General features: G+C 49.1%; 5 protein-coding genes across 5 annotated transcripts; 2 read left to right on the top strand and 3 right to left on the bottom strand.

The window, feature by feature from the left end:
* Positions 1-927: 927 nt before the first annotated feature.
* BKA55DRAFT_594714 (origin recognition complex subunit 4 C-terminus-domain-containing protein) lies at positions 928-3,395 on the top strand (the record flags this gene model as incomplete). The annotated part of the gene is made up of 4 exons (XM_046195706.1): positions 928-2,085; positions 2,135-2,296; positions 2,341-2,769; positions 2,820-3,395. 4 exons carry the CDS (start codon positions 928-930, stop codon positions 3,393-3,395), a joined length of 2,325 nt encoding a protein of 774 aa, XP_046048652.1.
* Positions 3,396-4,365: 970 nt separating this feature from the next.
* On the top strand, positions 4,366-5,712 carry BKA55DRAFT_388299 (uncharacterized protein). The gene has a single exon (XM_046185998.1). It carries the CDS (start codon positions 4,644-4,646, stop codon positions 5,628-5,630), a length of 987 nt encoding a protein of 328 aa, XP_046048651.1. The 5' UTR covers positions 4,366-4,643; the 3' UTR covers positions 5,631-5,712.
* A 666-nt stretch (positions 5,713-6,378) lies between these two features.
* Positions 6,379-6,870, bottom strand: BKA55DRAFT_540275 (uncharacterized protein; the record flags this gene model as incomplete). The annotated part of the gene is made up of 1 exon (XM_046190240.1): positions 6,379-6,870. One exon carries the CDS (start codon positions 6,868-6,870, stop codon positions 6,379-6,381), a length of 492 nt encoding a protein of 163 aa, XP_046048650.1.
* Positions 6,871-9,495: 2,625 nt separating this feature from the next.
* BKA55DRAFT_594712 (regulator of G protein signaling domain-containing protein) lies at positions 9,496-11,907 on the bottom strand (the record flags this gene model as incomplete). The annotated part of the gene is made up of 3 exons (XM_046195705.1): positions 9,496-9,612; positions 9,717-11,054; positions 11,200-11,907. The coding sequence occupies 3 exons, from the start codon at positions 11,905-11,907 to the stop codon at positions 9,496-9,498; spliced, it is 2,163 nt and encodes a 720-aa protein (XP_046048649.1).
* Positions 11,908-20,895: 8,988 nt separating this feature from the next.
* Positions 20,896-22,175, bottom strand: BKA55DRAFT_594711 (RNA pol II accessory factor, Cdc73 family-domain-containing protein; the record flags this gene model as incomplete). The annotated part of the gene is made up of 2 exons (XM_046195704.1): positions 20,896-21,540; positions 21,591-22,175. The coding sequence occupies 2 exons, from the start codon at positions 22,173-22,175 to the stop codon at positions 20,896-20,898; spliced, it is 1,230 nt and encodes a 409-aa protein (XP_046048648.1).
* Between the last annotated feature and the right edge of the window lie 1,423 nt (positions 22,176-23,598).

Below are 23,598 nucleotides of genomic sequence, written 5' to 3'. Positions count from 1 at the left end.
CCAACAATATTAAGTGGTAACGAGCTGAAGACACGGCACATCTAAACGGCTCACTAATACGACTTGGACTCTATGATTCGCCAGGTGATCTGTTTTTAGAGACACCGTTAAAGCTTGGCGAGTATGGTGATCCACAAGGCTGGAGAGTGTCAGTGGAGACGTTACTATTAAATGGAACGGCTGAACCAAAGTTCCCGGGATGTTTCGTTTTGTATTGGTGGTCATTTTTCGTTCCTTTGCTCTTTTGGGGTATATTTTTCGTGGCGCTGACTGGTTGTAACACTGGTGATGGGTCCTTGATGGTTTTGCTTACCACGCAGAGGCCTTTTGCGTTCAGCCACACGTTATGTCTTTATGGTCTGATTGACATGCAATCATGCTTTTAAGCCTGGTTCTACCCGGGACGAACTCTGTTGATAGAGAACGTTCGGAGAAGCTTTAACTTCAAGGCGCAGTATAAATACCCTCCGTAATCGCAGAGATGAGAGGTTGAGGTGGTCTGATGCTTGAAATAAGGATGCTTGTCTCCTCGCGGTCAGATGCAGCCAAGTCGAGTCATTGGCGGCTGAAACATATAAATAGACCGAGTCACTGTATGCAAATGCAATGATCCTGGACTCGAATTACGGACCAACATCCATTGTCTTTGAAGAATGCAACCCAGTTAGGAAACTCAAACCCAAACGGTATCTGGTAGGGCTGGTAAAGTGGGCCATTGTGCATATTCTCCGAGTCTCGTGACTTGGCTCCATTCAAGCGCTTAATTCTCATGTCGACGCGTCAAACGCGTCTCCCCCTTGACTTGGCCTGGTAACTTAGCGCAACCCATAATGTCAATGGGCAACAAAACAAAGTTTGAGATGATGCAATGTTAGATTTCGATACGGAAACGATTTGACGGTATCATCTGTCAACCACTCGGCTACGATGGCCTCTCCTACCCCCGACGCAAGCGCTCGAAAGAGAAATCATTTTCAAGACGATCCTGTCCCAACTCCTGCGACTCTCAAGAAACGAAGACTCGAAGAACTTGCACAGGGATCACCCTCCACTCCGAAAGCTCTCAATGCCATCAACTCAGCATATCCTTCTGTCGTATCCAGTCAAAACGCCTGGCCACCGGTGAACAACAATCTTGTGGCGCCGAACTCCAACCCGCAACCTGCAGCTCCACCGTCGCAAGCACCGTCGCAAGCTTCATCGCAGGCACCATCACCAGCTTCCGCAACACCCAAGTTTCGACCAGCGATCAAACTATCTGCTTTGAAGGGAACAATATGGGACACTCAAGATGCGCACCGTCCTGCTCCTCTCCCCAAAAAGGTAGGCCCAGGGCGGCCGAGAACCACGACAGCCAAGAAACCACCGGGACCCAGAGGCAGACCACGAAAAAAGAAGGTGCAAGAAGGGGATGAAGAGAATCGCGAAGCCACTCAAGCGCAAGAATCCGCCGACGAGTTGGCCACAACAAATGGAAATCTGTCGGTATCGAAACCTACGCCAAAGGGAATTCTGACTCCTACGAAGAAAGGCAGACCGCGAGGACGACCACCGAAAAATGTTAGTTTTGGAGCGGGCCAAGATCGAAACGGAGAGGTTTTCTTCGAGGACCTGCCGAAGAAGGCCAAGACACCACGCAAGGCGGCCAACTCTGAAGCAGACGAGCTTGTGTGCGCAATTTGTATCAAGCCACACTCTCAACCTCCGAATCAAATCATTCTATGCGATATGTGCGATTTTGCGGTTCATCAAGAATGTTACGGAGTGCCTGATATCCCTGAAGGCGATTGGCTTTGCAAGTCATGTACTCAAGAGGACATACTTAAGACGCCAAAAAAGACTGCAGGTGTAGAGGTTCCAGCCATCAAGATTGCAGCGGATGTACCTGATATTGCCAATTTGGAACAACATGTGCGATCATTACAAAGAGTTCTTCTGGACCGATGTACTGGAAGAAGACGTTTACAGTTGCCTGGCCAGCTGGAGGCTGAGGAGAAGGTTTACCAACTTGTGGAACAAACGGTTGTTGCTGGTGAAGGAAATTCAATGCTCGTCATTGGAGCGAGAGGCTGTGGAAAGACTACAGTAAGCTGACTGTTCTCGGGATGAACCGAAAGCTAACTTTACATCTCAGTTATTAGAAAAGGTTATCTCGGATGTATCTCAGGAGCATAAGAACGACTTCCACGTCGTGAGGCTCAATGGCTTTATTCATACAGACGACAAGCTTGCGCTCAAAGAAATTTGGCGACAGCTGGGCAAGGAGATGCAGGTTGAAGATGACTTGGTGACCAGAGTGAGTCCTCCACACCTCTTGGATTTGCTTTACTGACAATGTAGACAAACTATGCCGACACCATGGCGTCGTTACTGGCTCTTCTGTCACATCCGTCTGAAATTATCGGTACAGACGAAGGTGTCACGTCGCAATCGATTGTGTTTATGATTGACGAATTCGACATGTTTGCATCCCACCCTCGACAAACACTATTGTACAACTTGTTTGATATTGCACAATCACGAAAGGCGCCCATCGCCGTAATTGGCTGTACGACTCGGCTGGATGTTGTTGAGATGTTGGAGAAGCGAGTCAAGAGTCGATTCAGTCATCGTTACATCTATCTGTCTCTACCCAGGAATCTTCCAGCCTACTGGCAGGTTTGCAGACAGGGTTTGATTGTGGATAGTGACGAGGCTGAAAAGGAGGGCATCAATACCTATCTTGAAGGACATGCCGAGTTCCAGCAGTATTGGAGCCAAAAGATAGAGGTAAGTCAAAGCACGTATATGTTGGCGTCGGATACTAACACCCAGCCCAGGGCCTATACAGAGAGCGATCCTTCCAGGACTTGCTTCAGTATCACTATTACACAACTAAGTCGACTTCGGCATTCCTTACCGAATGGATCTTGCCTCTGTCGGCTCTCTCAGCTAACGATGTCACACTCAAGATACCTTCTGTGCAAGGAGATATTGAATCCTTGACACCCCCTGATTCCAGGCTTCACCTGCTGTCTACACTGTCTGAGCTGGACCTGGGTCTCCTTATTGCTGCAGCGCGATTGGACATTGTCGCACACACGGACACGGTCAACCTGGCGATGGCGTACGATGAGTACAGTTCCTTGATGGGCAAACAGCGAGTGCACTCGGCAGCGGCAGGTATGCTCGCTGTAGGTGGAGGCATACGAGTCTGGAGCCGGGGCGTGGCTGGTATCGCATGGGAACGGTTGATCTCCCTAGGATTGCTTGTGCCAGCCGGTATTGGTGGCGCCCGTAACCTAGGACATGGTGGACTGGAGGGCAAGATGTGGAAAGTCGATGTCGCACTGGAGGAGATCCCAGCAGCGGTGAAGCTGAACGCGGTATTGGCAAGATGGTGTAGAGAGATTTAGTGGAGGAGGCGAGGCGAGGTGGTTGTTTGACGAGATGATGCCCTACTGGCGTGCTAGATACACATCTGTACTCCATTGATAGAGTCAGTATTAATGATGCCCCTGCATCTACATGTCTTTTGTAAAGGCATGTAAAGAATACATCGGCGATACTTTGTTAACATCCTTGGCTTGCTGAAGAGTTTTGCGACGGGAACAAGACGGCCTTGTAAGAGGACAATTGCCCCTTGAGGATCACGGTGAGTTATTCTGGGACCCGAGTTTATGGCACGCGGGAAAGACGGCACACTAGTGATGAACTGTAAGTATTTCGGTGAGGAGAAACAGTTTGAGGTTTCGAATATATTAGGAACCAGGCGAATAGGGGGTTCGAGGAGAAGATCTTTGAAGATCGAAGTCCATCTCAAGAATTCCAGAATATTTCCAGATTTATTCCATGTTACATCAAGACTCTGCTTCGGCAATGTTATGGACATGTTTGAAGGTATTGGGGGTTTTTTTCTTACCCCGTCATAGCATAATATGCTAAAATCTCACGGACCAAGCGAGGTGCTTCTTGGTGAGACGTGTCAAGTGACAGCGTGAATTTGTAATTGATTTGATGTTTTATGTTGATATTTGAAACAAGTGAAGCTATTTATATTCTCCGTGAATATTTAGATATTTTGATCAATTGCTGTTAACTTGATAACTCACTGAAGATGGCTGAGATGCATTAGATGAGATCAGATCAAGATGAGCTCGAGCTAGTGGCAAGCGAATACAACACTCCCGAGCTTCTTCGGCCAAGGAAGGTTCTATAGACTGGGCACCTGCTGAATTTTGTGGCTTACTGCCGTGCCTTCCACAGCTGGGGCTGAAGGATCGCATTTTCAGCAGGAGATGGGCAAGTAACGTAGTAGTGTCGTACCTGCCATGAGTTAACATGGGTTCCATTGGATTGGATTGGATACAATAAATTCTTGGTAAGAGTGAATCAACCTCCGTCATCATAAATCTTCAACAACAAATAAAGAGATCGCCAACGTTTTTCCCATAAACCAAAACTTGGAATCTCGGACCCTTTTTTTCGTTCCGTACATATTCTTCGATCATCATCACTCCTCAACTTCATCACCATTCATTCATTCATTCATTCATTACTCAGCATTTCCTCATCTCACTCTCACCCGGCCGGCAGTTAGTTATACTGCACCAACTAGAAAAAATACGTGTAATATTGTGTCGATCACAACCATCACGAAAACCATGACACGGTCAACATTCACAACTATCACACCCTTGCCCTTAGACATATCCCGAGAGCATGTAGTCGAGTTTCTCCACGATCATCTCGCCATGATCGACCTGAATCCCCTCATTATAGAACGCCACCAAATCCCTCCTCCGCCACACGCCCCGGACGATGAGAAGAAGTGTGTATGGTACTCCATGACGGATCGTATCGACTACCTCCCCGGTGGTCTTGTCTCCGGACAGGTCTCTTACACCGCGGCCTTCTTCGACTCTCCTGATGGTCTGCAGACGCACAGCTACGCTCCTATGGGGCTTGATCTCCGTGGGCGTTGGTCTGTAGGTGGCACGATGCCAGGAGAGCGCCCGCAGCCTGTTGAGCTTGGTCTCGGTGCGCCTACTACGGGTCTTTATCTCCGTGAGGATGTTGATATGCGCTGTAACATGCTCATGGTAGGGTTTGTCAAGAAGACTATTAAGAAGTCACACGGAACACTGGTTGAGAAGTTATCTCAGAAGACCTCCATGAAGATGGCAAGACACTCTATGCAAAACTTCGGAACTAGCTCCCCAGGAAGTCTTCAAACGCCAACCCCTACAGGGTCTGAATCCTCAGCAGTACCGCCTGTGGGACCCCTTCTCCCGCCTGCCGTGAGCAATGACCAGCGCGGGTTTGCCCCGGACCTATCTTCACCACCTGTCTATGGCCACGGCACACCCTCTTCAAATATGGGCAACATGCATCCGCAGAGAAGCGGCGGTCTGGTACCCCCTGGACAACCTCAGCGACTAGATTCGAATCAGTCAGGTCTTGGTCATGCAGGACCTGTCTACCGTGGCAACAGTAGGCCTGATCATTACACCGAGTTCTCAGATCAGAACCCCTACGATAGCTCACGGACTCCATACGATGAGCGGGAGCATTTTGCGGAACTAGACGATGGCACCCATAATCATCCTCGCCGCCACGAAGAAAAGTCAGGGCCCGCAGAGCTAGCTTGAGGCTTGCATGCAGCAGCATATCATCACCGATCTATGTTTCTTTTTGGTTTGGAGCAGGGGTGTTATTTCTAGTCTGGACTATTATGCTATCTTTTGAATATCATATCATATCAGGTACGAGCGGGGCACATTGACAATATACAGAATATCGGACGCAGGTTTAATGAGCATAATGATAAATTACGTTGAGTACTATACGTATTCATATTATACCAACGATAAAAATCATCTCCTAGCAATGCAAATGCCTTCCGAAGCTCCCCTTCTATCAAAAAGTCCCAAAAGAACAAAAGAAATCCCCTTCATTGTGATTTACCCAACCCCCGGAAACCCTTTTAGTGGGGGATGGGATTCACAAAGAAGATCACCAGCTCGAAGCCCCTGAACAGATGGTCTCTCTTCCTCATCCCTCCCTTGGTCAAGCCACACCCAAGCTTCTAGTGTCTGAGACATGAGTGTGGTGTTTGAACAAAGGGATGGGAGCAACAAGAGTGCCCACTCTTCAACGGTCTAAATGCGAGTGCATGATGGCCCAAAGAAGTCAAAAAAGGTTGTCATTAATACGTTGGTGATGAGAAGCGAAGTGAAGTTTTCGTTGAGCGCTCGTAATGAATCATAGCGTTGTGAGCCCGTGAAGATATGCCAGTCTCAGATGGAAGTTGGGAAGCTGACGAGCAGGTGCGGTTTGACTGATCGTTTTCTGAGACCGAAGATACTCTCGAGAGAGTTTGTTTTTGTCTTTGCGAGCTTACAGAGCAATGAGACCGAGCATGGCAGCCAGACCGAGACCGACCTGAACAGCACCAGCGCCGGCAACAACGACGGGAGTCTCGGGGACATCCGTACCCTTGGCAGGCTTGGTAGCCTCGGGAGCCTGAGGGCCGGTGGTCTTGGCGGTAACCACGGGGTGCTCGGGCTTGGAGGGGTGCTCAGGCTTGGGGGGAGCAGGGTGGTAGGGCTTGCCAGGGATCCAGGTAGGGCCAGCGGGGTGAGTCTCAGTGACGGTGCAAGGGCAGTCAGTGATGGTCAGAGTGCAAGGCTCAGTGACGACGTAGTCCTTGCCTCCAAGGTGGAAGCTGGTAGGACCAGCGCAGACAGTGGTGTAGACATCGTACACACTGGTGATGGTGACGGTGCCGTTCTTGACGATGGTAGGCTGAGGAGCGGGAGAGACAATGGCGGCCTCAACGGCGGCGAAGCCAGCAAGGGCAACGAGAGCGGCGGTGTTGAATGAGTACATCTTGAATGAATTGTTTGTTTGTTTTGGGACTTTAAAGAGTGAGTTCCGGAAGAGCGAATGCAAAGTTTTGCTGGAGTGAAGGACAGTGGTCAAGCGAGTGACTTGGGCGAGGTTTGTTAACGAGTGTGGGTTGCAAAGAACGAGAAAGATGCTGAGTGATGGAGAAGAAGAGACTGTTTCTGTGGTTGAAGAGGCTGCCTTATATCTATAAGTGAAGCCTCAGAGTCAGACACTGGCCAAGAAGAATCAATGTGTTTATCTCGGCTGCCCCCCTATGTCTGGACCCGACTCTCTCAGCTTGCGACAGTCTAGCCGCCACATGAAAGAATGGTAAACAGGCACGTCGTCATGCTGCTTCATTCCAGTGCGCAAGGGAGAGGGACAAGGAGATTAGGGCTCCGTAACTAGGGAGTTGTTGACCTTGGTTACATGATGCAGGGAGGGCATTTTGTGTAATTGCACTGAGTCTGAGTGAGTGAGATGAGTTGTTCTGAGACGTGCTATTTTGAGAGATTGTTGAGATGTTTTGTTTCTGTGTAATTTTGTTTTCTTTCTGGCTGGTTGAGTGTAAGTGGTTTTTGAGTCTTGATAGCGGGTGATATCTTGGCATCCAATAATATGATAGAATGCATATAACAACATAGTACACATAGTATCGTGTAAGTGGTCTTGGAAACAGTCTTGAAGATATTCATGTAAACAAACCACAAAATAAACAATTCAACTATAATCTTAATTCTATTCTAATAAATCCACATGATTCGAATCAAAGAAACGATGGTGCAAGAATCGGTCGATCTGGAAGCCGTCTTTTGTCTCTCTTCCTCCCTTACTTGACTCATCTGCCGTTGACCCCCACATACCTCAGACATGAGACTAACATAGACATTGTCAAGATTACTTCAGCTCGTGATAGACAATAACAACATAAAGCCTCTCTTTGATGCAATTTATGTCTAATGAGACAATTCTCGGGATGAGAGTGCCGAGGTATGAAGTGAGAACAAGCTTTTCTTTCACCAGCATATCACAACGATAAGAGAAAAGAGAAACAAGGGAAGAAAATAGAAGAGGTCATTTTGTCTTGTAGCTTAATCAAGGATATGCAGTCAACGTCTCTGCCCCTATTACATGCATCTTTTCTTATTCAACTTTAGATCGTGCATGCATGAGATTGTTAGACACGGCACATGCAATTGAATCGCGACATATCGCGTGCTCATAAGATAATTTAAGCGAGTGAAGCAATTCTTATCAGAAACAGATACAACATTCCCCTGAGGTATCCGAATTATGCCTACACATTCCTCAAGTTCTTTAGCCGATCTCTCAATATGGAGTGGCCTATTATACAAACTCTTCATCATCCATACCAGTCACAAGCACAAATTCATGATTAACAAGATATTCAGCTCATGCTTGACTCGATTTATTTCTTGATCTTTATTCCTCTCGACAAAATCCATCGAAGAGACTGCTCAGATTTCTTTTTTTTTCTATGTACAATTGTCTTTCAGCGCTGGCCCGCCGTGTAATGTTTGGTAAAATGTACCCGACTCCTTCCAATGCAATGCATTACTTTCGGTTCCTCGACGTGGCCCCGTTTGTAGCATGATAAATGTGTAGAGACAAGAAAAGTGAGAGAGAGAGAGAGAGATAAAGAAATAGAACCCCCCCTCCCAGAAGTAGAGAGAAAGAGAAGAACAAAACACAAACACAAAGCTAACATGAACATAGATGCCGTGAGTTTTGGTCGTCGAAAAACAAAAATCATTCTTCGCGCTGTACAAATCAATCAATCGATCGCACACTCAAGCCCACCCTATATCCATAGTCATGATTCGGAAACTCGGCCTTCGATCCCCAATGCAGCGCTTCTCGATTCAGCCAGGTATTCGACATAGGTAGGCAATAGTTATCACATCGCTGTGATTACTTCTACCATATGCTCCATACCTCGTTTGGCGATACCGAGATCCGAAACCCTCACCCATTCTCATATATGTCGCCGACATATCGGCGGCCGACCCGAGCGCGATCTAGTTCCCGTGAAAGATTTTTTTCATCGATGTCCATAATCGATGAGCAAAATGGGGACCGAAACTAGGAACCGGCCGAGTAAGATCGGAGGCATCCGAAGTTAAATAAGAGGCCGTTGTCGGATAGGTAGAGCCGGGTCGGGAGGCGGAGAGTTTGACATAGCCATACCCATAGCGCTAGCCTTTGGATAAGGTAGCCGAGGCGACAAATAAAATACAAAAGGCAAAAAAAAGAGAGAAAAAAAATAGCTCGAAAACCCAAATAACACCGATAATGCTTGGAAGGTATGGCTCTAGGTGGTATCGTTTTGATGGTGGCAAACGCTCGAATAGCCAAATCTGTCAAACGTCTCTATGCAAATGACTCGTTCGTTTAAAAATGAGGCACATGACGGATGTGAATGCTTGCTTGCTCGCTCGCGTCACTGTAGGTACTCCAGCAAGAAAGGGTTCTTGTTCTGGTCATGGCGGATCGCTTCTGGATTAGGCTTTCATTTCCCTTCCTTTCAAGCCTAGCCAGTAACTAGCCATTAGCCAAGTGCCAGCCCTTCCTAGTGCAGTCTGAGATCAGATCCCTTGGAGATCATCACTTTCGGTTTGATCTGCTTTGGCTTCGTTCAGGTCCTCGGCCGACCACGTCAAATTCGTAGTTTCGCAATTGCTGCTCGTACTTGGGGCTGCGAAGGAATTTTGGCACCGAGTCCTATTTTTGTTGTTAGCATTTGTGATCCTGCACATCATCGCTCTGATCGGCATGTCCGAGAACGGAATTGGAGGCTGGAGGGGCGGGTTTTAGTCAAAACTTACACTAGCCATCAGCTTGAACACTGCGTTTTGAGCGTCCTCAAACAGCGACGTCACCTCTTGCAGCGTGTCAATCATGGCCACATCCTGTCCAACAGCCTTGGTCATGCGAGTTGCCAGATTGTTGCGCAGTTGGTGGTCAATGTTGAGTTCGCACGGCGATCCTGGAGCCAGAAAGGCATTGTAGATACCATATGCCGAGGCCATAATCTCCTTGATTCCGTCCATGGCATTGGTGTTGGGCGACTTTTGAGCTGCTCTTGTGGCAGCCTTGCAGCTACGCACAAACTCGTCAACATCCTGATAGAAGGACAAGTTTTCTTCGCAGTGAGTATCCCGCAGTTGCTCACGAAAGAGGAGACGTAGCGCGGGATCGTTGAGAATCTTATCCAGTCTCTGGGTGTTAGAATCCCTAGTAATCCCGTTTCGCTGAGATGCGGCACCACCTTCGCTCTCCGAAGGTCGGCCCCGAGAGGCAGCACCACTGACAAGATCCTTGCCGCGTTGTGACAGCTGGTAAATGGCGTATTTGGTGGGTTGGAAAAGGTTGCATCCAGGGTTTTGTGACATATAAGCACGGTCCTGGGCCACGGGCTCCATCAATTCGTACTCGACGAACAGAGTAGCCACTTCAACAGTCTCTCGCTTGTCCACAATGGTTGAGCAATCCATAAGCCAGTCAGTGGCAGCCTTGCCAGTGAAGGTGTCACGATATGTCTTCCCATTGACCTTGCGCTCGGCGGCCATCTTGACTCCAGTAAGACCATCTCGGTAATCATGCAGCGAGTCCGAATCGGCGGCGTTAACGGTAGTCTTGATGTTGCGGCCTTCGGAGCCAGCAAACCGGCGGAAGATGACCTCGATTGTTCCTTGGTCGTGGAGAAGCTTGTCAGTCTGTGGATCTCGCTCGAGCAGCACCAGTTGGGTGGAAGCGAGGTTAGCCAATTCCGACACTTGCTTCTGTTGGATGCCGTTTCTAGCGCAGAATCTATCCAGAACAGTGATACCCTTGGGAGTTAATTGCCAAACAGAGCCCTTCATCGTATAAACCTGCTGATATTTGCCGTCTGCTGATTCGATAAAGCGAGCCTCCAGAAAGCGTTGACAGATAGAACGGGCCATGTCCTTAGCCATAGAGAACGTTGTGGTTGTCGTGGTTGTAACGATACGAGAAGGATCCTTAGGGTCTGGCATACGGTTGGATTGAGAGAACTTTAGGGAGCCCAGGTTGTTGATGGCATCCTCGGACAGAAAAGTGTACTCAACCTTGGTCAATCGGACACGGTGAGCTGAGAGCGGCAGTAAACTGACGACAAGAGTTGAGAAAAGATCCTTGAAATCCTGTTTGTACAACTGTCAGTAAGTGCTTTGGGAAACAGGGTTTCAATGATACGCAATGGCGCAGAGGCTACGCGTGTGCGCGCACGAGGTAAAACGGCGCCATAAAGACACACCAAACAATGTTGGGTAGGACAACAGTGCGTACCTTTGTGAATGGACGGTCATCGTCCGTCATGCGCAACAAGCGCGAGGATGTCTGATGCATCTTGTTTGCTGTGGAGGACTTGATGGGGGGCGGGAGGTTCGGGTCTGTGGACGTGTAAGGCTGGGACGGCGGGTTGTTCGCCTGCAGAGTCTGGGGAGCGACCTTGCTGTCCAAATATGCACCAGAGGAAAGCGATTGGTTTGAGGAACTTCGTAGACGGTGGTACTTGTCCGGGCTGGAGGGTTCCGACGAGGGCGAGGAGCTTGTGAGCAGAGAGAGTCTTGAAAGAGCACCAGAAGACTGTCGAGGTCGAATAGCTGGCTCTGAGATAGCAGCAATGGCGTTTTGTGTGCGGTCAAAAGCTGAAGCGGCCAGGGCAAAGAGACTTGTCGAAGAACGGTTGTTCAATCTCGAAACTGAGGAGGCCGTATGGCGATGATGGCTATGCTGCGGATGATAAGGGACGTAGACTGGCGGGTTTGTAGTATTATTTGAAGCTGAAGTATTACCGGAGGTGGCGGAGGAGTTGATGTGTGCTGGTGGTAGTGGAAGAGGTAGAGGTGTAGGAAGCGGCGAACGATCCGAAATAGAAGAGCGTGGTGTGTTCGTCGTTGTATCCTGGTCCTGGTCGTGGTCTAGTGTGAGTGGTGTATCAGAAGGAGAGGCAGAGTGAACCGTGGGCCTTTGGTGTTGCGACAGAGTGGCCATCTAACGGGAACGAGGAAGGTCAGAAGGAGGGGAGTTTTGCGGTGACGGCAGTGGGAAAGGTTCAAATAAGAAGGAGGATGGTGGATGGATGGCGGATGTGGATGTGCAAGTGAAAGTGGATGTGGGATGTGGATTTTTTTGGATTGGGTGAAGGAAAATCAGTCCAAGTAAGGTCAAAGCAAGCAAGCCAGCAAGCACAAGACCCAAGTGCAAGTGCAACAAGTGGGACACAGACTGGTGAAGAAGAAAGGATAGATACCCTTAGCTACGTAGGATTAGAATACCTAGAATAGGACAGCCTAGATAGGTAGGGTAAGGAAAGGAAAGGAAAGGATAGGGATTGGCAGCCCCAGAGTAGAGAAGAGGTAAAGAGTACAGGTACAGGTACAGAACCCCCCAAGACCGGCCGACCCTACTAAAACTGAACTGAACTGAATTGAGGGGAGGGTGGGGTGTCAAAAAGGGTTCCCTCTAGTGAATGCACGGGCGTGACTCTAACGAAAAAAGGTCCCCTCCAGGTGGGTCCCTTCAGTCTGTCTGAGGTCAAAAGGTGGGCGCTGAGAATAGCGGGCGAAATGGAGATGGTGATGGTCTTGGCTTCTCGCTCTCTAGAACTAAGCTAAACAAGCAATAGCAGAAGCAGTAGCCAGGGTCAAGGTCAGGGTCAGGGCAATCACAAGAGACTAGGCAGGTAAAGAAGTTACCAGGGCAAGGGTGGAAATTCTCCAGCAGCTTAGCCTAGCACCAGCAGCTAAAAAGAATCAAAGAGCGAGCGGAGGCAGACAGACGAGAGAAGAAAAAGAAAAGAACCCCCGAAAAAGAAGAAAAAGAAAGAAAAATGCAGACAAGGGTCTATCAATGCGGGCTTGCTTGCTTGCTTTCATCCATCTTCAACACTGATGTCTCTCTCTCCGTCTCTCATGCTACGCTGCAACAGCCCGCCTCGGAACGCCGGGGGCTGAACTTGCTTGTCTTTCACTCACTCACTCAATCACTCAATTCAGTGATACCAAGTCCCCAGAGCAAAAGACCCCATGTCATGGGGCTTCAGCGCATCTTCGCGCTGGAGTTGATGTACTGACATGTCGCCAGCCTGACCGGTCATCTCGTTCTATGTAAGGTAGGCAGGTCGGTAGGGCAATATGTATGCAAGTTCACCACGCCCACGCCGTGTCTACCGTAGCGTAGTAGCGTCTTGTAGCACAAGACACCTGCAGCTCTTTATGCAAATTGGCGAACCAATTCCCATAATTTGTGAAAAGAGGCTTTTGGCAACCATAGTCCCTCCTCAGTAGCGCCATCGATGCTCCTGGTACCGTACCTTTGGTACAGTAGATTGCCCGTCGGCTCCGACTGAAACATGGAGAACACAGAAAAATAGAAAACAGATGTCAACAACTAACGTTATTAGTTACTGTATATACGGTTACATATCAATAAGCTGGGGAAAACTGTCAGCAGCTGTGCTGTAAGCGAACAGGGGCGTTGGCACTAAACGAAAAATCATTGAGTGACATGGTGATCTCCATATGACAAATAAAATGAAGATTCGTGATCATGATAGCATGTCATTCTCAATGACAGATGCTCATGTCAATCGGGCAGGTATTTCTCCGTCATTTCTCTTCTCTTCCAATGCCAATTCCCATTAACGCTGCAGCTGTGAGAAGAACGAACTTGGTAGGGTTTAAACCACCAAATCCACCCTGGCTGGCTAGACTTTCAACATACAGCATACCCGCTTCCAGCAACTTGCATGTCTGGTGTTGACGCTGGGGCCCTCATAGCTCACATGCGCTATCGTTGCATTTGGGACTACATACATGCACTAGAGCGCTGTACGTGACGCGTTAGGGCATCAGACTTGTTGAGGGTTCACAGGCTGAAACCATTCGAATCTTTGAGCTTTGCGGAATGCCTGCACGATTCTTTGCTGATCTGCAAGCGGTCTGCAAAGCAAACTGCAGCACCTCCGCACCCTGCAACACCATACCATGTATGTACAGTACATTGCTTGACTGATCTGATCGGTTGGCGTGCAACAACCAGCCCGGGACGGCATCGGGAGCGAGACACAACTAATTGACAGTAAAACGGCGATTTTGTGGTGTTGTATGACGACCAAAGTCGGGATCAAATCTCCATTCTCCAGACCTTGCTCGAATCATCATTTCTGGAATATGTTTTCCACCGCTGTAGCGATCCGTACGGATTCCGCCGGTGGCTTGCCCGCCATGAGCGTCTCTTGTGCAACCACGAGAGGCGAGTGTTGCCTGGGTCGACGCCTCATTGCAAATCACATCGAGTGAAAGCATCGCATCGCCAGCGCCAGAATTCTTGGTCGACCCAAAAGTGCTTTATCGGCGGCAATGCACTATAGTAGACGCCTAGACAGGAATGCTTACTTGGTAGATTTGCGCGAAAAGTCCGTTGCTGTCCGTCCATAGATGAGACAGGTTTGTACTGCGTACGAAGTACTGTACACAGATACCCGTCGATAAGAAACCAAGCGCCGGACTGCTGCATGCTGGCATGAACCGGGACGTCAGGCCGGGACAGCCACAGGCAATTGTAGAATGGAGACAGGCCCCGGTCAAATGTGGCCTGTAAGTCAGCGAATAATTAGTAAAAAGGGGAAATGTTCGGAAACGCTGTGCTGTCCCTATCTTTGTTCATCTCATCGTTCATTCCACTGGGGCTGCTGGGTAATCTTCTCTCTCACATGGTGAGCCAGTGAGTGGCTGTTGAGCCGCGGGCGTGTGCATGTCTGTCTCACCTCACACAGTCAATCAGTTCTCAGCCGGCCCCTTGAATGCGCGTGGCTCCAGGGATTCCATTCATCATGCTAGGCTGTTTTCGGCTGGCAAACTTCCCTGTAGCCATGCTCAGTGCCTCCATCCACCGCATCACGTTGCTGCCATGCGATCAAAGCGCCCAAGTTCCTGTGCATGCAACCATGCCGCGGCTGGGCGTGGCTGCCCCTTACTCTGCCCCACGCGGCCTCTTCGCCATCAATTGCTTCCAAATTGCATCGGAGCGTGCATCCGAAGCTATGCCAGAGTTATCCATCTCTTTTGATGGGCACGCTGCAAACTCTCCAAATATATGCGTAGGATGTGAACCATTGGCTCATTACTATGCTGGTATGCTAGGTCCCTTGGGCCAATCCCCATTGCCTCTTCGGATGAGTGACAGGGTTTTGTGTCTGCCGTAGGTTTTGAGTGTGGGATGCTGATGCTTGTTCAACTTGCTAGGAACAGTCAATCACCTTGGATCGAGGTGACACTGAAACACAATTTTGAAACGACCTGGAGATGCCCGAATGAATCAAAACCAAGCTCGTCTTGACGCATGAATATGGCCTTGTCAGCGTCCCAGAAGTGGTATCTCGATTACTTCCTTGATTGCTTTCTCTGTCGTAGTATCTGTTGCTAACGCCATGTCATGTTCATGCGTCGTAGCCAGATTCCCTGACTCTTACAGGAATCTGTAATCTTGTGCCTCATGAGTCCGGCGTTCAGGGCTCGCGCAAATTGGCCAGTTTGTGGATAAAGTGAAAAGGCTGGTGGTCGCAAATCGTGGCTAACGAACGCCATAGATCGCTCTGACCTCGTTCTGGCCATAGTAGTGGATAGATGTGTGTGTCTCCGTCGGAGATTGATTATTAGAGTGTCGTTGAAGCTCACTAGTCTACCACCAATCTTCCCAAAAGCTGGTTCGCTTCCAAGCCATCCATTGGTGAGTGTGTCAAGAAGGTTGCCAGAAGGATCGCTACGGTGTGCGGTGTAGTTGTGTAGGTGTATGTAGCACTCAGTCTTGGTTGGACTGTTGCTCCAGATTACCCCAAAGCACTAATTAATGCTGGGTTCAACGGGCAGATGTGCCAGCCCAGCCGCATCTCACATAAAGCCTGTCACACTGTCAGTATCTAAATTATCCATCTCGGCTCTGTGCTCACGTCACGCTCGGCTCACGTCCCAGCTTAGAAGAACGCCAATGCATTTGTCTCTGCCGAAGCGAAATTGTGATTCGCAGCACTGCAGCTTCTTTCGCTCCGAGCTCACTTCTTCTAGAAGGTTTCTGGAAACTCCTCTCCGCGGCAAGGACCAGGGTCTTTGGATCTTGACTGGCTGAGCAATTCAACTCGACTCAAAATTCCGTCCAGGAGCCAAGCAATCTGTCGCCGATGAAAAGCGTCTCGGTCGTCTTGCCGTTAGATCAGCTGATCTCCTCTTGCGACGTAACCTTGAACAAGATGGGATATCCGCAATCTTCAGCACTCGTATGGAGAATGCGTGCGGGATCAAGGTGAAGGAACTGTGGCCCAGGTTTCAGAAATGCCTTAAAGAACAGGCGATCAACAAGGGAGTCAGGACCCTGGTAACTTCCCAAGTAGCCTCCACTAGTTCAAGGAAGGAGCAAAGCATTGGGAGTGGCTGTTCAAGACGGCCATCCATTGGAAGGAAGCTAAAAGCCGACAGGACATAATTACATAGAGAAGGAACACGACAACACCATCAATTCACAACCGTAGCTTCCGATTGCGCCTTTTGGGGATAAGATAACTGCATTTGTCCTTTATCTCCGTGTCAGTTTGTTTGATACATTCCTTCGCTCGGGTACATCTACCGCTTACAATGCTGACTCTTAGGATGTCACTTATTCAAGCCCAGTACAGGGGTAATGACTAGGTGCTGCTCAGTGGCACGGTTATCATTAACCGTTAACCGACCCTGTCTAGCCTGTCTATCAAGCCTCATCAATGTCGGATTGAATCGTCAAAATCTGATGGTGTTGAGACAAACTGCACGTTGATGTCACTGCCTGATGGATCTATGCTGAAGCGACAGCAGTGTCAAGTTTGAAAGGTATGTAGACATGGAATCAAGAAACTCTGCATGTCATCCCATCTTACATATTACAGTGACTGTTATGTATAAGCAAGCAGGATGCTGTTACGCAAGATAAGGTGTGTTTCGGGGGTTTCTCATCATTCACAAAACAGCACAAGTGTTACGAAACCCTTGACGGTAATAAGCAATCCCAACTGTGGGTGGGTGAGCCGAGGCAGCTGTCAGAGTGGGAATAGTCGGGTTTGATGGCCAGTCAGGCTGGGCAGATGAGGATGAATACTCATGACATTCATCATCCTTACACCGCAACGCAACTGAAGATGAAGGCTGACAAAGCTAGCCAATCCTTTTCTTATCACGAAGTCACCTGAGCCACGATCACCAGATTCATGGCTCATTCGTGAGCGCGGCGGGTATAAACTGGGGACGCAGGGTTCGAGTTGATCAGGGCTCTCAAGTGTCTTGGTGTGACTGTGACAGTAACTGGTCACCTTTCCAACCCTGTCGGCATTCCCACGTGGCTCCATGACTGAGCTTGTCGTGCCGTGCAAGGAATCCGCTGCACGTAAAACTGCCATACAGATACGAAGCAATGGGCCCCTCCTTCGCTTCGAAACACTGTCTCTCAAATACGTACGGAGTACACGACGGCGCAACTCCGCTTTATTGTTTCTATTCTGTGGATATATGATCTGATCAAATGGGTATTTGCTGAGTCTCGAACAGCGGTATGGACAACAAGGCTATCAATATCCCTGACAAAATATGACGCGTTTACGCGCGCATTTCACACTTTTGTCAGCGATCAGCGCTGTCTAAGTCCAGTACCGGAGAGGAGGTAATAAAGTGGCGGTATTGACGATTTGGAGATCCCCAGTTGAAGAAGCAATAACACCAACAACAAAGAAAAGCAAAAAGAGGGTGTGAGGCGTGATTTTAGCAGTATTACCTGGTTGGTTCTGGCAGGGTCCGCCACGTGGGTTTAGAGGGAGCCACGCGTTTGTCACAACCAAGTTGTGGAGTCGCTTAGGCATCTTTTTTTCTTTCTTCACTGTAACCTACGTATCATGCTCACGTTCTAGGCCTCATATCAGCCCAACAATCCCGGAAACTTGTCACGGCAGTTCAAGCGAGGCTCTTCAACTCACCAATTGTACCGGTACTAGTCGACGCTCAGTCAAGGCGTCACCGCTGATTTTGCCGCTCTTCTTCTTCTAGGCCCTCGCTATCCGAGAGTCTGCCGACGTCAAAGTTGGTTGTGTTACCGCGCGATCCACTATAGCTCCCTTCAAAGGTCTCGGGTTGACTTCTCGTTGGTTGGCCTTATACATAGTATGTGCGTGTTGTTTTATCGTTGGGAACGATTGGTTATCAGAAGATGAACATGCCGCTGTGTGGAAGACGTGCATGAAAGGCTTAGACTGGGAAGGGCGGTTCGACTTGACGTTTTCAATCCAAAGTTCAGTTGCTTTCCTGCATTGAGAGCTATAGACCACGACGAAACGCCTTGGAACTCCAAATTGAGTACCGCATGACGCATCAGTCGTCGGTGGAAGTTTCGTCGTTGGACTTGTCCACAATAGTCAAGGTTTCACATGCACCGTACATCCAGCACTTACGGACTCTACGGAGTACCTGGGTACGAAATCGTAAACAAAGCGCCCAATCCGGTCAACGAAACATTCAGCCTTCTCGTGGAGTCACGGAACTTGTGTATCATGAGCATTGTTTCGCCAAATGCTCCTATCAACAACATTTGCGAAAATTGAAAAACTGCAGGGTTTCAAATCAATCTGATTCGATCCCCCTGTTCATGCTGCTTTTAAGTTGCCACGCGAGAGGGTACAATGTACTTTGCCATGTGTCTTGCACGAGGTAAGCGATCACGGAACAGATCCGTCTAACCATTCCGGGATGACGATATCCACAAAATCATGCAGACAATCCCGTCTTATTCAAAACATCAGATCAGACAACCAACAGCTTCAACTCCCGTCACTCAGATCAGAGGCTCTGACTCGAGATCCTGGCCTAGCTGCGGATGCAGCTGCCCGATGAATGCTCTTTCGTAGCAGATCAACGGTCACGTGTAACACAAATCTGAGCTTTCCAGTAGATTCATGCTCATATCTCCAGCCCTACCATTATCCTGGTTCGCCTACAGAGACAACGGTCTGGCACGATCGCCATCTAGACGGCTAGTAGGCGTACTGACGGAAGCCCCTGTGGTACGGCACTTGGTGATTACGAAATTGTCGGCATTGTAATGAGCCCTTCATATCGGCATTGAGTACAGGGTTAGACACGGCGAACCCCGAACTCCAGTGCAAGCGTAACTATACCATATCTATTATATGGTCCCTCCACCGGATATGACAACGAGCAAGGTCAGGCTACGGAGGTACGAGTCTCTAGTCGGCGAACTATTTATGACTACAGCACGGCAGGCTAGGATACGCCCTTGTACATAGAGCGAGGCCTGGTAAATAGCCCTGCGGGCAACAGTACGCGACTAGCGGGCGATCTGGTAGACGGGAACCAACATTCGGGATTGGTTTTCCAGGTCTCAATTGCATCTTGGCTCTTTGATGTGTGTATCTTGGTATACAAGATATGCATGTCGCTATAGGACGCTAGAGGTTGTATTTCTCAGCCGCGTGATCCAACTCCTATGAATGGTTGCTTCAAACTTGTAGCAAGTGCCCCTATTTCTCGGGCTGAAATCCGTGCTCAACCTCTTTTCAAAGCGTGTCCACCCACTGCGGGAATTCATCGTGCGATTCCACTCACTAGAAGCCGTCGGCCGCCAAGTGGACAATGCTTAGGCGCCATTTCTCTTAACCCATGGAGCATTTCCTATTCAACATGTTGAATACTACCTCATGTGCGGTGAACAATAATGTAATTATGGGAGGTCTTTCGTGGCTGTGCTCACTGAAGGGATTTCGACTCCTGTATCGTGGCTAAGAGCTCATTACGCTACTTCTTATCATTGCCTTAAGACACAAATAGCTAAATATGCGCCAGGGTCTTCGAATTTGACCACCAGCGGGATGAAATTGCTGGGGCTTGACTCGAGCGTACCTAGTGACCACCTGATACATAGCTCTGAACACGTTTTTGCACGAGTTTATGACGATCTCCCAGTCTGTCAGCCCGGGAATATCTTGGACCTAAGAAAAATGACTGACTCGTGTGCTGCATCTCTTGACCTCCCCGGACTCGTCAGCAGCAGGCTTTGTGTGGGGAACAGCCCAAGGAATAAGCTGAAGGCTTTTAGATCAATATCGGTCCCCCAAGTTCAAGCTCGACATTGGATAGAAGCTCTAGGCCAAGAGGTTTTGCCTTGGGGGTGTGCAGTGCCGATCGACAAGGTCAAGCCCTACTTGCCGCTGCATACTGACACAGACAAGTCGCTGTCATATAGCTGCTGGGGTCTTCGTTGCGGGCGTAGCTACGGTAGTTTCTGCAACCTTTTCAGCCTGTAGGATCTGGGCAAAACGATATGTTGTGACTGGTCTCGCGATGCATTGCTTTGCTTGGAGAGCTTTGACTCGGTGAGCGATAGAGTTGACTAGCTAGAGAAGTGTGTGTGTCAACTGATATATGACCGTCCAGTCAGTTATTGTAGAGGAAGTAAACTATTGAAAGGATGCAGTTCCATGTCAGCGAGTCGATGCTGCTTCTTGGGTATCATCGTTGACAATGAGGGGAGAGTTCGGTATCGCGGGAGTCAGAGTCGTTGAAACGATATTTGCATGCCGTTGACGCTACAGTAGCCACAGGATAACGTCTGACTTCAGAATGAGAGCATTTCAACACTTGCTGATGCTATACTGACACCCGCTGTGAAAACGAAATATCAATTGACCTAGGTTCTGAAATCCTGTATACCACTCGCCACACATCGTACAACTAGACTAGATAAATATGTCTACATAGCAAGAAACCGTTCTAACGCCATCGCTTTTAATCCCCTGTACCTCGCCATCCTGCAGGCATGTTCGGTACAGACGGGAATGCAAGTCTTCTCTCTCCCATTTGGATCATAGCTCCATTTTGTGAAGCAACTATCCACAATGAGCCTCATATTCTTAGCAATACTTCATGTACAGTAGAAATGTGAGTCCTTCGACTATATCGATGAGGGAGCCCTGTCCTTTCTCCAACCCCTGTACCGCATGTTCTCTTCAATAGCCCGCCAGATCTGTTCCACGATCTCCTTATCACGGAATCGCGAAGCATCGTGGCCCTCTCCTCGCCATCGGTCAATGCCTGTAGACAGAACGCGGTGACCCCAGTTGCGGATATTATCCGGAGCTGACTCTCCTCGCCAACCGACATAGATGCCCAGTGTGTGCTTGAAGAGCTCGTTGGGGTCACTCCACTTGTAGTTCTTGAACTGCCAAGTCTGGCCAGTGGTCAGAACCGCCACGATTCTGTTCCAGTACTCGGGCTTGAACGCTTCAGGACCCTCTACAAGAATGAAACGCATTGGACGGTTGGGATCAATGGAGGGGATGATACGCTGCACATGAAGCATGTTGCTTAACGCACTGCCTGCATCAGTAGGCACAAACTTGCCGTCCTCGAGGAACGATCGAGCGTTTGATAGGCGAAGCAAAGAAGAAGCAGAAGGAGATAGGAGAATGATAGGGTCTGGCCGTCTTGTAGGAGGTTTTTGGTTGAGGGCGAGGGATGGGTTAGTAGGGATGCTGGAGCTAGGCTGGTATTTCTTCTGGATGAAAGGCGCAGCAAGTTTGCGAACATGGGAGAAGTCCTGGCGAGGTCAGATAAAGGTCAGGAATTTCTCAAGTTACAAGGACTTGCCGTAGGTTTGATGCCCCTTAAAACGGTGTTGCGATCGCCCATCTTCCGTTCGCTATTGTAGATACCAGCCAGTCTCGGGTCCATAGTACCACGACCAGATCGCGACTGAGCAATCGAGGTCACTGCGCCCGTCTTCGCAGCTGCTGTCGCGCCAGCAGCCGCCGCATCTTTGTCGCTAGGCAAAGGCTTGATATACTCGCTCTCCTCGCTAGCGCCCTCAAGCCAGGTAATCAAATCCAGACGCTCAATGAAACCCAAGTTCTGGACCTTCCCCGAGCCACCAGCCGCAGCAAGTTCCTCGTTGAGCTTTGTAGAAGAAGCATTGTATTCAGGGATAGCGACCTCGCGGTTCAGCCAAGCAAAGTAGATACTGCGCAGATCTACGGGCTTGTCTTGCGACACAAAGCGCGTCGGGTTATCGATAGGGACGGCGACATCTCGATCGGGGAATCGCAAGTGCGTCGCCTGAGATAGATGAACTTCGGTCGCAGAAGCATCAGCTGATGCGGTGGGGATGAAGGGCGCGTTGGAGGAGATGGATTGGCGAAGGAGCACAAGTCCGTCGAGGTCGGCGGCGGACGCCATGATGAAGATGGACGCGCGGGAATAAGGAGCACGGCTGGAAGAAACTCTATGTGTTTATGTTGATCAAGAAACAACAATTGACGAATAGTATATTCCAAGTGTTTCGCGGGTCGAGAGCCTAGCGTGGTTGTTGCTGGTGGAGCTTTGATGAAGTGAAGATGAAAGGCTGAGGCTGAGGCTGCGCTTGGAATTTTGGCAAGCTCACTTAGCTTCACCTATGCCGTGCTGTCATTGGTCAAGCAGATATGTGACCAATCAGCGATCTATAAACTCATCTTCAACTTCAACGTCAATTGACAGCAGTATCAGCACCAATCCACGTTCTGTAGAATGATGCGACTGGACGCCCCCATGTTTTGTATTGTGTGCATCAAGTAGATCATGTTCCTGGTTGGTGTTGACGTTGACCCGTTATTACCGTCATACCCGGACTTGACTTGACTCGACTCGCCCGCCCTAGGGTAAATTAGTCGGGAGTATTGTTAGTCAGGACGCTATTTGAACAACATTTCATGTGACTGTAGTTGAATGTCGCCTACTACGTTGTAACTCGTCTATGCATGTTTGGCGTGCTTACTGTGCATGAAGATCTTTTGATTGGTAAGTTGTCTTATTTCTCTTGAGTAACTTCTAACTCTGTTTCGACTGCCGGTATAGCCACAACACCATGGAAATGCATGTGAGATACGTCATAGAACGCATTGCAGCTTTTCGTTCGCTGGAAAGATATGAGGAAAAAGTCTATCAGATTGATGATACCGTCTAGACTTGCCAATTCATAGCTCACTTCCATCTCCTCGTAATTGACCGCAGTCTCCGACGTCTAAGCACAAAGACTCTAAAATCCAGGGATCACAAACACTAATCATCGACGGATGACTTACCTAAAACCCCCATGCTCAACTCACTCAGAAGTACTGTATACTTACCATCGATCTAACCCCCAACTTCTAGAAGCCGTCGCCCACCCACGATTTCTAGTCCGCATCCAGCCAAACAGCAGCACTTTGGCGCCACGGCCACGCTTCACGCCCCATCCACTTCGAGTCCGCACAACCAGAATATGACATCCAAAATCCGTGGAAGCCTGGCACGTGCGGGCGAGCTATAACCGTAAACTGCGATCCCATACCCGGGATATGCATTAGCTTTCTCAACAACGTTAAGCCAGTTCGTGCAGATCACTTACTCGCCCCGGCTGTTTGGTCTGGTGAACTCCTAACTAGATGAGTAAGTAATACGACGACATCCCACGCTCAAAGGGCGTCGGGTTCCCAGATCTAGTAAGAGTGAGAAAAGGGGCGCTTTTCAGAACAAATTACACCACAAAGATACCCCGAGGCCGCCGCCCCATCTTATAGCGCGTGGCAAAGGCACCGCCATGAAACAGAAAAAGGGCCTTTATTCTCGGATATTGAATGGA

The sequence above is a fragment of the Fusarium redolens genome (assembly GCF_020744475.1).
Source record: "Fusarium redolens strain MPI-CAGE-AT-0023 chromosome Unknown BKA55scaffold_9, whole genome shotgun sequence".
Lineage (NCBI taxonomy): Eukaryota > Fungi > Ascomycota > Sordariomycetes > Hypocreales > Nectriaceae > Fusarium > Fusarium redolens.
The sequence above is the reverse complement of the archived record's forward strand: the minus strand, read 5'-3'. Positions and strand labels throughout refer to the sequence as shown.

Bases quoted from the DNA above. Each gene is read 5' to 3' on its own strand.
- BKA55DRAFT_388299 (XM_046185998.1), top strand. From the start codon at position 4,644: ATGACACGGTCAACATTCACAACTATCACACCCTTGCCCTTAGACATA.